The 12,134-nt window shown below is 39.3% G+C and overlaps 1 protein-coding gene across 2 annotated transcripts in view; it reads right to left on the reverse strand.

The window, feature by feature from the left end:
- Nucleotides 1–1,278: 1,278 nt before the first annotated feature.
- The window catches only part of LOC128644717 (SERTA domain-containing protein 2), a 29,272-nt gene continuing 18,416 nt past the window's right edge, over nt 1,279–12,134 (reverse strand). Inside the window, exons 2-4 of one of the 2 annotated variants that reach the window (XR_008400042.1) lie at nt 9,113–9,173; nt 1,570–4,501; nt 1,279–1,477 (exon numbers count right to left, since the gene is read on the reverse strand). Coding sequence is in view for 1 of the 2 variants with exons in the window: in XM_053697240.1 (XP_053553215.1) it covers nt 3,667–4,497 (831 nt within the window). In the remaining variant the exon portion in view is untranslated. Of the gene's footprint in view, nt 4,502–9,112; nt 9,174–12,134 lie in introns of both variants that reach the window. The other variant, XM_053697240.1, reaches the window with a different exon arrangement.

The raw sequence follows: 12,134 nt of genomic DNA on the forward strand, positions 1-12,134 counted from the left end.
GAACCGTCAGAGCATCTATCAGAGCTGCCTGCGTATCTCTTGATCTTGAACCGTACCTTGGTAGCTTGGCGTTCTGCTGAGACGCCATCACATCCAACTCCGGCAACCCCCATTTGAGGGTTAACCTAGAGAACACCTCCGGATGGAGAGCTCACTACCCGGGATGAAATGTCTGTCTGCTCAGGAAATCCGCTTCCCAGTTGTCCACTCCTGGAATGTGGATGGCAGAGAGACAACAATTGTGAGCTTCCGCCCACTGAATAATCCGAGCCACCTCCCTCATGGCTAAGGAACTCTGAGTTCCTCTGGTGGTTGATGTAAGCCACTGATGTGATGTTGTCCGACGAACCTGATAAACCGAGCTAAGGACAATTGAGGCCAAGCCATCAGAGCATTGTAAATCACTCTTAACTCCAAGATGTTTATGGGGAGAGGAGACTCCTTCCGAGACCATAGCCCCTGCGCCTTTAACGAGTCCCAGACTGCTTGCGTCTGTGGTCATGATCACCCAGGAAGGTCTCTGGAAGCATGTGCCCTGAGACAGATGCTCCTGAGAAAGCCACCACAGGAGAGAGTCACTTGTCGACTGGTCTAAATCTATCCTCTGAGATAGATCTGAATGGTTTCTGTTCCATTGTCTGAGCATGCATAATTGCAGATCTCTCAAATGGAATCGAGCAAAAGGAATGATGTCCATGGAAGCGACCATCAGACCAATTACCTCCATACATTGAGCCACTGATGGCCGAACAGTAGCCTGTCGAGAGAGGCAAGGGGAGAGAATTTTCTGACCTCTGTCAGAAAAACTTTCATAGATAGGGAATCTATTATGGTCCCTAAGAAAACCACCCCTGTAGCTGGAACAATGGAACTCTTTTCCAAATTTACTTTCCATCCGTGGGAATGTAGAAAAGACAAGATCTCTGTATGTGAGTTTGCTTGTTGAAAAGATGGCAACTGAACCAATATGTCATCCAGGTAGGGCGCCACTGCAATTCCCCGAGACCTGACCACTGCCAAGAGAGCCCCCAGAACCTCCATTGACAGAGGCAAAGAGAATTACTGGGGATTATGGGTAGGGGAGTGACACTTAACAGTTTTGCTGTAGTGCTCTTTGCCTCCTCCTGCTGGCCTGGAGTGATATCCCCACTAGTAATTGGAATGATGTTGTGGATTCTCCATATCTTAGGAAAGAAATATATTTTTATACTGAAAGAAAAATATTTTTCATTATATCAAATTTACAATTAATAAAATATCACAAAAAAGGGAACCAAATAAATTAGCAATATGCAATTTTATTATTTTCCAAGGTGTTACCATGAGAGATTAAATCATGGGCACATTGTTATTTCCTTAGCCATTTTTTTTTTTAAGATTTTATGTGTCCGTGGTCAGTGACTGCTCTGAAGGCCACAGTGTAAATTCCAGTTTCTTTCAAGCAGCTCTTTCTTGTAAGCAGTAGGAAGTGACAAATCTGGGAAAAGCAATACAAGTGGTTCCACTGTCAAATGCAGCTAGAAAAATATAGCTCAGGCACATGTGCAAGATGACAATATTTACACTTACCCTAAGTCAGCATGCCAAGTCAGGTTATATATTCCACACTTGTAGGTACATTGACTCATGTTGTGGAGTAAAGTCTGCTTTTATCTCTGTCGTAATCTAAGTTGCCATATACACAGACACTGGAGAGAATTGTAACTGACAATGACCTGTGAAACTAGGAACATCACTGAGAAAGAGGAGAACAAGAAAGTTTCTCAGAAGACTTCTTCCTTGATCTATGAGTACCTATTTTCTAGCACCAGTTGAGGGAGAACCTCTGACAATGAGAAAGATGAATTCCTTGGGTTTGATTAAAATTACTGCAAAGGTTTCATATGAAACTGAGGAATTACTACATTTATAACAATCGTTCAATGCTTTAAACAAGAGTAATACATCTACTTTATGTACCGGATTGTCTGAACACTCACCAGAAATAAATACAAATTTACAAGAAATAAAATGTTTTAACAGGGATATGTTAATCTCAAACAAATTACCCTCCAATATAAATATCCTTAATATCAATGAACAAGCTAAGGTATGTGAGGTGGAATAGCCCTGTCAGAGGACTGGCCAGACCCTTATAGCACCAGTAAATCATACTGAGAGGGGTCATGATCTTCTACTCATCTACTAGAAGTAATCATCTCATAACATTAACTAACAGAAGGCAGCAGCAGAGGAAGCCACCCCTAATACTAATTCTACCAGTTGAGGATATATAAGACTATGAAAGAAAATCATTACCATGTATTTTAGTGGCCAAACAGTGAGGGATATTAAGGGCAACCCATCATCTCCAGCAAGTAACAGAGTTTTGTTCCATTATGTGGAATAAAACAAAGAGTGACTCTCTTATTGTTAGAAGGGCTTAGAAAAAGAAGCCAAAGCATCACAGAGCTGCTTTATGTTTTAACCTGGAAATTTTTATGGAATGGGGTGGCCCAGAGTCTCTTCTTGCAGAAGAATATAATAATAGTCACTTAAACTGCAATATTTTAAGACTTTGTTTATACTTTTTGTAGATTTTATTCATTACTCTTCTTCTAAATAAACAGTGCAGCTCTGTATTTTTTATTTTATTTCTAACTGAAATTATTGTGAAAACTATGATACACCTGTTTCTTCTATTTGTCATGTGTTTAACCTAATTCTCTCATTATATTGTATATATACTTCGTTCAAATTCATTTATTCAAACTGTATCGCAAAATGATGTGTCCCCATGTAGCCACACATATAAATGCTATTTCAGGAACATAAATACGCCACTGAAAGCTACCAACACAATCTAATTTTAGAAATAACGCTCCAGTAAACTACTCAGACAATGCTGAGGTAGACAAAGTTGAAGATTTAAAAAAAATAAATAAGTAATAAAAATTACAGACTGTTTCAAAATAAAGTCCCAGCTTTACATTTTAAGAGAAATAAAAACTAGAAAACAGATACAATTATATATTGACAAAATTTACCTGCAAATACTAGAATAAAAATGAAAGGAAAACACCAGTAATAACTCACATTCATTCATATATATAAAAAACAAGATAAATGAACACATACAGCATAAAAGTACAGAAAAAAGAGGCGTTGACTCCAGACCTCAAGGTTCCAGGATGTCTCTACAGAAACCCATCAGGGTTAAGCAGGTTCGGTTGTGTTTAGCTGTACTCATAGACAACTTGATCACAAGAAGTATAAGCTTCATCTTGAAGAGGTAGTGCTCAATATATACAAACGTGACCTGATCTATTGGCTCTGATAAGTTATAGTTATTGTGCTATAAGGAATATCACACAGCTTGTGATTGTTATAAAAATACATCTTTTCCAAACTAAGAAATACCTTTGTATTCATTTTCCAGTCAAAAGAAGCAAATGCATATTATAAAATCTGTAATACAATTCCATATGCAATCTACAACATAAATATTTCAAATCTATTAAATCGAAGAAAAAAGATTTCTTGTGCAATTCGACGTGTTGCGAAATATGATTTTATCCATTATCGACTAAGGTGTTTTATTCCCCAATTAGCATATTACTCATAATTATTTTCTAATTCATTAATGGATAGCTGATAAAAGAAGTCAAGTGTGGTTTAAACATTCTATCAAGATCCCACTAAAATTTCCATAATATGGTCCAAATCATTTAAATCTGTTCTGCAAATCTGGAAATTGCTGTTTGATACATCACACAGTGATAGCAGTTTTAAAGTTTCCTCGGGGGCCGGCTGGGTTTTTGCAGAAATTAATGAAGAGAAACTGAAATCTGAATCATACATGGACGTGTCAATGTCATCAAAAATGTCATCTATAGATAGATCATTTAAGTAACTTGTAGAACTTGTCATTTCAAAGGAACCAAACACACATTCTGCTGCCTTTGCATCAAATTTGTCATTTAGTTTTGCTCCGTATGCAGCAGGTTTCGGTTGCTCATCCATGATTTGACTTGATGTCGGGGATGGATTTATATCCTCAACAAAGTCCAAGTCTTTTAGAATAGATGAAATGGCAAAGGACATATCATCGTCTGTGACTTCCATAAAACTGTCTGCAGAGATTTCAGAAATCGTGGAGTCTCTAGTGAAATTTGCGTTTATTCCACAAGACAAATGCATGGAACTTTCTGGAGAATCATTTCCTGGATATATGAGGTCACTGGCAGCTGTATCATTATATATAACCCCAGTCAGTTGGTTGGCTTCATGTCTCGTTTCTTCCTGAATTTGTCTCAGTGTATTGGCTATAAGAACGGATCTGCGGAGATTTGGCTCTGCAAGTAGTTTTGAGTTTTGTAATTTGTTGAGGCACAAATTCAGCACCAGCTGTCTTTGATGAGTGTACGGCATATTTCTGTTGCAATCACCAGCATTAGAGAAGTCTGTCATAATATCTTCATAATCAATCAGCTTTCGTTTCAGCCCTCTACCAATCATGGGTCTGCAAAAGACAAGGTGTTTTATGTTAGTGATACTAGTAGTTACAGCAAAACTATATTCAACAATGTACAGTCACCATCAACAGTTATAGGTTTAGCACATTGTTGTACATAGAAACAACACACAGTTGAAAGATGTTCACTGAGGGCAGGAACTATGTCAGCAGTATTTGCTTTGAATATAAATTGCCTTCCCTACAGGTGAGTAAAATGAGTAGTACTGATCTTAAATACATAAGGGTGCCCCAAACAAAAGAGGCCAATTACATTTAACGTACAATATCCTATAGAGAGGGGATCGTAAAATGACATTTAGAATGTTAATGCCATATATGTGATCTAGAGCTGCAACAACTAATCAATATAAATCGATAATTGATTATAAAAATAGTTGTCGACAAATCTCATTATCGATTAATTGGTCTGCACATGGCTCCAGCTGCTTCACTCCGATGAGCTCCTGCACATGGTATTGTGTTTTATGGTTATGCTCTTAGCCTAAAGGACGTCTACAGACGTTTACGTTTTTAGGACGGTATAAGTTTCTTTTTAAGTTTACAACTACTCCTGGCTTATGTGGATAAGATCACCTGTGCAACCCAGAAATAATAGTCATCATTTGGATTGTTTATATTAAATCAGGTGATTTGGGACTATGCTTTGCATTATCTGTTTGCACAATTATTAGCAGCTCGCTTGATATTGCTGATTATATGTACTGTATAGGTAAATGTGTAAGGCTTTGTCCTGTAATTAATATATAGTCCTTAGTGACTTTGACTTTTTTAAATTGTTATTTGTACCAGATTCAGCCTCTATAAGTGTATATTTGTTATTTTAAGAGCAGACTAGATATTTTCCCCCTAGCCTTATAACTGGTTATTTATCATTGCATAAAGAATTTTAAGATATTTTAATGTTAGAATGAAGTCCAGGCTTACTTTATTTAGAGGCCCCTTGCCAAGGAGGAAAACCCTTTGCATAGATAATTATCCCACCTTGGTAAAATTGGCAAAACCCTACTTATGCATCTCAGGCACCTCAACACCATCTGAGCGCATCTTCTGTGCTGCAGGTAAAATACCTTGCAAAAAAGAGAGCCAGCCTCAGCCAGGAGCATGTGGACATGTTGACATTTTTGCATAAAAAAAAAAAAAAAAAAAAAAAAAAAAAAAAAAGACATGCTCTTTGCATTTAAGGCTATCGAGCCTACAATACTGTGTGTTTGATCCCCACAAAGGGGTTAAACATACAGTAGAAATAGCACTTGGGACTTGTAGAGCACTGCTGCCTCTGAGTGGAAAACGCTGCAAATCCAATCAGCAGCGCTACTTGCACGACTCAGATGTGGTAGTAGCACTGAAGATTGGATCAGCGGTATTTTCAGCTCAGGACCACCAGTGCTCTATGAGTCCAGAGCAGTATTTCTACTGTAGTAGTGAAAGGTCAATAGTCTTAAAATTACAGACGGATTAGAGTCTGTCAGTTATTGACTATAATAGACATATGAGACAAAGAATATTTGCCAAGCTCTCAAACTCATGACCAGAGGATAATCCTTTGTAGAACAAACACAAATAGAACTAAACCACTCTCAATGTGTTAAAGCAACTTAAAGAGAAGATCTCTACAATCTCATCAAAAAAGGAAGCGCTAAAAGCAAAAACACATAGACCGGTAGGGATAAACAGGATGTCAGAAATGTATTCTATACAATATAATAAAAATAATAAAATTACATATTCAGCCACTGGTGGTAAATAATAGATAAATAAGGTATTACCTCTGATACTTGTATATGCGCATGAGGTACCAAATAGAAAAAATATATAAATGTTAAGTGTTAATGTAAAATTATAAAAAAAAATGCCAATCGCCTCAAAAAAGATTCTTATAAAAACTCCCAGGATAAGAATTCCAGTGATTCCGAAGGAAGGATACAATGTTCCTTAATTAGTAACACTATGTGTCAAAAGTATCACTTTCAGCATGTATAAACAGTCATAAATGTAACAGTTCGTGGTTTTATATATTCAATGAAGTTTGCCTTTGTGCCAGGTAATATTCAGAAAAGGCTAAATATCTTCCTTATCCCACAAACATATCACTCTTACCGGCTATTTTTCACCTCCCAGTACCTTATGAAGACCGCCGTAGCGCTGTGCGCCTTGAGTGAGTATCTCACTTACTTCCGGGTTTCAGGTCTCACCTGGGTAGGGATTAGCCAATCATGGGTGTTTCTTTTTCAGACTCTGTGCTGATACCTGTTCGTGATGATGTCTGTAATGCTTACAAAGTAGAATGTCTTCCCTTCTTCTTCATAGAGCGCTCTATATCAAGGGATCAAATGAATATGTAGAGTTCCAACAAGTCTCATCTACGCGTTTCAGCTTCCTTGGAAGCCTTTATCAAGATGACTTGTTTGATCTAAGGTTTGCTTTTTATAGCCCAGCAATTTTGTTCTTGGGGGAGTGGTAACAACATGAGTTTCTAATTAGTTCATCAATTGAGACCTGAAACCCGGAAGTAAGTGAGATACGGCGGTCTTCATAAGGTACTGGGAGGTGAAAAATAGCCGGTAAGAGTGATATGTTTGTGGGATAAGGAAGATATTTAGCCTTTTCTGAATATTACCTGGCACGAAGGCAAACTTCATTGAATATATAAAACCACGAACTGTTACATTTATGACTGTTTATACATGCTGAAAGTGATACTTTTGACACATAGTGTTACTAATTAAGGAACATTGTATCCTTCCTTAGGAATCACTGGAATTATTATCCTGGGAGTTTTTATAAGAATCTTTTTGAGGGGATTGGCAATTTTTTATATTTTTACATTAATACATTTTATATATTTTTTCTATTTGGTACCTCATGCGCATATACAAGTATCAGAGGTCATACCTTATTTACCTATTATTTACCAATGGTGGCTGAATATGTAATTTTATTATTTGTATTATATTGTATAGAATACATTTCTGACATCCTGTTTATCCCTACCGGTCTATGTGTTTTTGCTTTTAGCGCTTCTTTTTGTTTTTACAGAGGATAATCCTTTTGCCTTTTATAGTCAGACTGAGAGAACGGTCATCGCTCCCAAGGAACCTCTCAAGCTTACCTTGGCATTAGCCTTATATCAGTTGGCTTCTTTCGCATTTCTACATTTGGGTGCTGTCATTTCCACTTATATTATATAGAACTATGTTAAATTTTGTTGCCGATAAATGTTTTTAAAAGAAAACTTTCTACTTTACATTTCTCTGCGGATCATTTGATTCTCCAGCTACTGAAATATGGAACATCCCTACTGGTTCTTAATTTACCTTTGTTTTGTAATCAATGTACAAGTTCAAAGCTGTCACATCTTCATCAGCACAAAAGCTGCCTAGCTATGAATTTAAAGGGACATACTTGCTAAACTTAGGAGGGTTACATTTATATACTGCACGTATCTGCACGTATCTGTTGTACAGACTCACTACTGCACATATCTGTTGTACACACTCACCACTGCACGTATCTGTTGTACACAATCACCACTGCACGTATCTGTTGTACACACTCACCACTGCACGTATCTGTTGTACACAATCACCACTGCACGTATCTGTTGTACACAATCACCACTGCACGTATCTGTTGTACACACTCACCACTGCACGTATCTGTTGTACACACTCACCACTGCACGTATCTGTTGTACACACTCACTACTGCACGTATCTGTTGTACACATAATGTGATACTGTGGTATAATCACTAGACCACCTAGTAGGTTCCCTTATAAGGTGCCCATAGTCAGTTACCTGCATTGCCTAGAGTAAAAGTCAGTATATCTACTGTTCTAGGGTTAAAGAGATTTGCAAATGTCTCATATCCAGTTATAATTAAACCAAAGAGATGGATCTGTAAGTTGTGCTAATGGTATCTTGCTTATGTTACAGAGACACACAACACTAATATCCACTAAATCAATTGGCCATGTTTAGTCCCACTAAAACTGCAAATGTATTAATATTAATTACATACTATTATAGGCCTCTGCTCACCGATACAGATCTGAGAAAGGAGACTGAATAGGGAAGCAATAACACTAGACCCCAAACCTTCCAGCACTGAAGCTGTTCTGAAACATTTATACTTTCTGCCTGTAAGCACCAGGTTGGCACTATTTCAGCGAGTTACCTACACAAGTAGAATGCTCAAAAGCGACATTTAGTTTGCAGATATTTATTAAATGTCAACCTGCAATGGAAATATGTAATTTACTGAAGTTTTATCATTAATCCACTAATTTAGGATTATAAATAAATAAATAAATAAATAAAAGCTAAATGCACCACTGCAGTTGCTTATTCCTAGTGTGTTATTTAGCTCAACGTGTGACCTGTTGGAACCAAGAACCAGGGAGGTCTGGCTATGAGGGAGTCCCGTCTAGGCACAGAAATATTAGCACTATAATGTGTGATATTCAGCAGGCAGAAGGAAGTGTTATAACAGAACCCACCCAGGTGAAACGATTGTAAAATAACAAGGCTCACTATATGTATAACTTGCTTATTAATATAAAGAGCACAATATGTATGGCAGTAATTGTACAGATACCTCTACATGAGTCCAGCAGTGGAAGTGCGACAGCAGTTTTATTACATGTTCTGATGGCTCCCTGGAAGAAAAAGAAACAACCCGTTAACTGACATTTATACGGTAAAGCATAGTGCACTGCTTGATGGCACTGAACATGCACATGGCCTCGTGCATTTATCTATTCTTGTAAATAGAGCAAACATGTAACCTACTTATAAACAGTGTAGGAAGAAAGTCCTGACCCTCCCCTGTAGTAAGGTTTGAGTACAATTTGTAGCCATAAATGATAGATTTTTACACAACTAAATAATAATGTTTGGAAGTAATACATAGAGCGTGTTTCCAATTGTAAAGTTTTTTTCCTAGATTTGCTGTCCCTTTAATTGCAGGAAATTTTAGTTTCTGCATTTGGTAAGGTTTAAAGGATTATCCTGACTGAAGTGTCCCAAGCATTCTGAAGTGATACATAAAACATACACCATAAATAAAAACAGGAAGATTTACAAAATATAATCAATTTTAAATAAAGTAAGAAATGTGTTTTTTGTTTACAGTTTTTAATGGGAGCACCGTGCCGGATGATTTTACTGCTCACCCAGCTAAAGTTTTAGCCCATAATAATCTAAAATGAGCTAATACTACTTTTTTCCCATGATTATTGCACAAATTATCATTAAATACATTTATGTTAAATTAAGCAATTAATTTGTACTTTGGATTGAATGAAAATGTTATAATATCAGAAAGTATTACACTGGCCCCACCCAGGAACTTTATATTGCCACTCGGCTGGTTACATTTTCTGTGCAGGACACTGAACTTCTTTTGTACTTTTAGTAGATTGAGGGCTAGATTACTAGCAATAAGGGGTTTACCGCCGTCCTCTTTGCGCGTCGGAAGTAGCGTGCATATAACAAGTTGAAAGTAAAAGCTTGTGCGAAAACTTTTTACTTTCAACTTGTAATATGCTTGCTACCCGATGCGCGCAAAAAGATTACATCTAGCAAATTTAACGCTCAAACAGGAGGGCTAAATAGGGTGCCACTTGTAATCTAGCCTAAAGTAAGCAGTTCTACTATTCTATGCAAAGGAATTATGTTCCTGACATCTGGAAGAAACTAAGACAAAAGAGCAAATCTATATAAATTTACTGATGAAGTTTTGTTTGCAGTTTATGTGGGGAGAAACCAATTGTTTATGTTCTGAATCCTACAAAATCAAGAAAGAGTTTTGTTCGCTATTCAGTTGTGAGAACATTGAGTACTGTAACAATACATATGGTCCTTATTATGGCAACATAAAATATGTTCATATACAAGCTCTATAAGTAGATGATCTTCCCGGGAGATTTTCTTGCTCTAAGTTTATTCACCTGATACTCCAGGTGATTACTGCACTTAGCAATGGCTCAGGTCACCAGCCCCTCAGAAACAGAACAATGGGGCGCTTTCAGGTCACCGGCCCCTCAGAAACAGAGCAATAGGGCGCTTTCAGGTCACCAGCCCGTTAGAATATTTACTGTACTGAGCGATAGGGCGCTTTCAGGTCACCGGCCCCTCAGAAACAGAGCAATAGGGCGCTTTCAGGTCACCAGCCCGTTAGAATATTTACTGTACTGAGCGATAGGGCGCTTTCAGGTCACCGGCCCCTCAGAAACAGAGCAATAGGGCGCTTTCAGGTCACCAGCCCGTTAGAATATTTACTGTACTGAGCGATAGGGCGCTCTCAGGTCACCGGCCCCTCAGAAACAGAACAATGGGGCGCTTTCAGGTCACCAGCCCATTAGAATATTTACTGTACTGAGCAATAGGGCGCTCTCAGGTCACCAGCCCCTCAGAAACAGAGCAATAGGGCGCTTTCAGGTCACCAGCCCATTAGAATATTTACTGTACTGAGCAATAGGGCGCTTTCAGGTCACCGGCCCCTCAGAAACAGAGCAATAGGGCGCTTTCAGGTCACCAGCCCATTAGAATATTTACTGTACTGAGCAATAGGGCGCTTTCAGGTCACCAGCCCCTCAGAAACAGAACAATAGGGCGCTCTCAGGTCACCAGCCCCTCAGAAACAGAGCAATAGGGCGCTTTCAGGTCACCAGCCCATTAGAATATTTACTGTACTGAGCAATAGGGCGCTTTCAGGTCACCAGCCCCTCAGAAACAGAACAATAGGGCGCTTTCAGGTCACCAGCCCCTCAGAAACAGAGCAATAGGGCGCTTTCAGGTCACCAGCCCATTAGAATATTTACTGTACTGAGCAATAGGGCGCTCTCAGGTCACCGGCCCCTCAGAAACAGAGCAATAGGGCGCTCTCAGGTCACCAGCCCATTAGAATATTTACTGTACTGAGCAATAGGGCGCTCTCAGGTCACCAGCCCCTCAGAAACAGAGCAATAGGGCGCTTTCAGGTCACCAGCCCCTCAGAAACAGAACAATAGGGCGCTCTCAGGTCACCAGCCCCTCAGAAACAGAACAATAGGGCGCTTTCAGGTCACCAGCCCGTTAGAATATTTACTGTACTGAGCAATAGGGCGCTTTCAGGTCACCAGCCCCTCAGAAACAGAACAATAGGGCGCTCTCAGGTCACCAGCCCCTCAGAAACAGAACAATAGGGCGCTTTCAGGTCACCAGCCCGTTAGAATATTTACTGCACTGAGCGATAGGGCGCTCTCAGGTCACCGGCCCCTCAGAAACAGAGCAATAGGGCGCTCTCAGGTCACCAGCCCGTTAGAATATTTACTGTACTGAGCGATAGGGCGCTCTCAGGTCACCAGCCCCTCAGAAACAGAGCAATAGGGCGCTCTTAGGTCACCGGCTCCTCAGAAACAGAGCAATAGGGCGCTTTCAGGTCACCAGCCCGTTAGAATATTTACTGTACTGAGCGATAGGGCGCTCTCAGGTCACCGGCCCCTCAGAAACAGAGCAATAGGGCGCTCTCAGGTCACCAGCCCATTAGAATATTTACTGTACTGAGCAATAGGGCGCTCTCAGGTCACCAGCCCCTCAGAAACAGAGCAATAGGGCGCTCTCAGGTCACCAGCCCG

Source organism: Bombina bombina, chromosome 1 (assembly GCF_027579735.1).
Source record: "Bombina bombina isolate aBomBom1 chromosome 1, aBomBom1.pri, whole genome shotgun sequence".
Classification (NCBI taxonomy): Eukaryota; Metazoa; Chordata; class Amphibia; order Anura; family Bombinatoridae; genus Bombina; species Bombina bombina.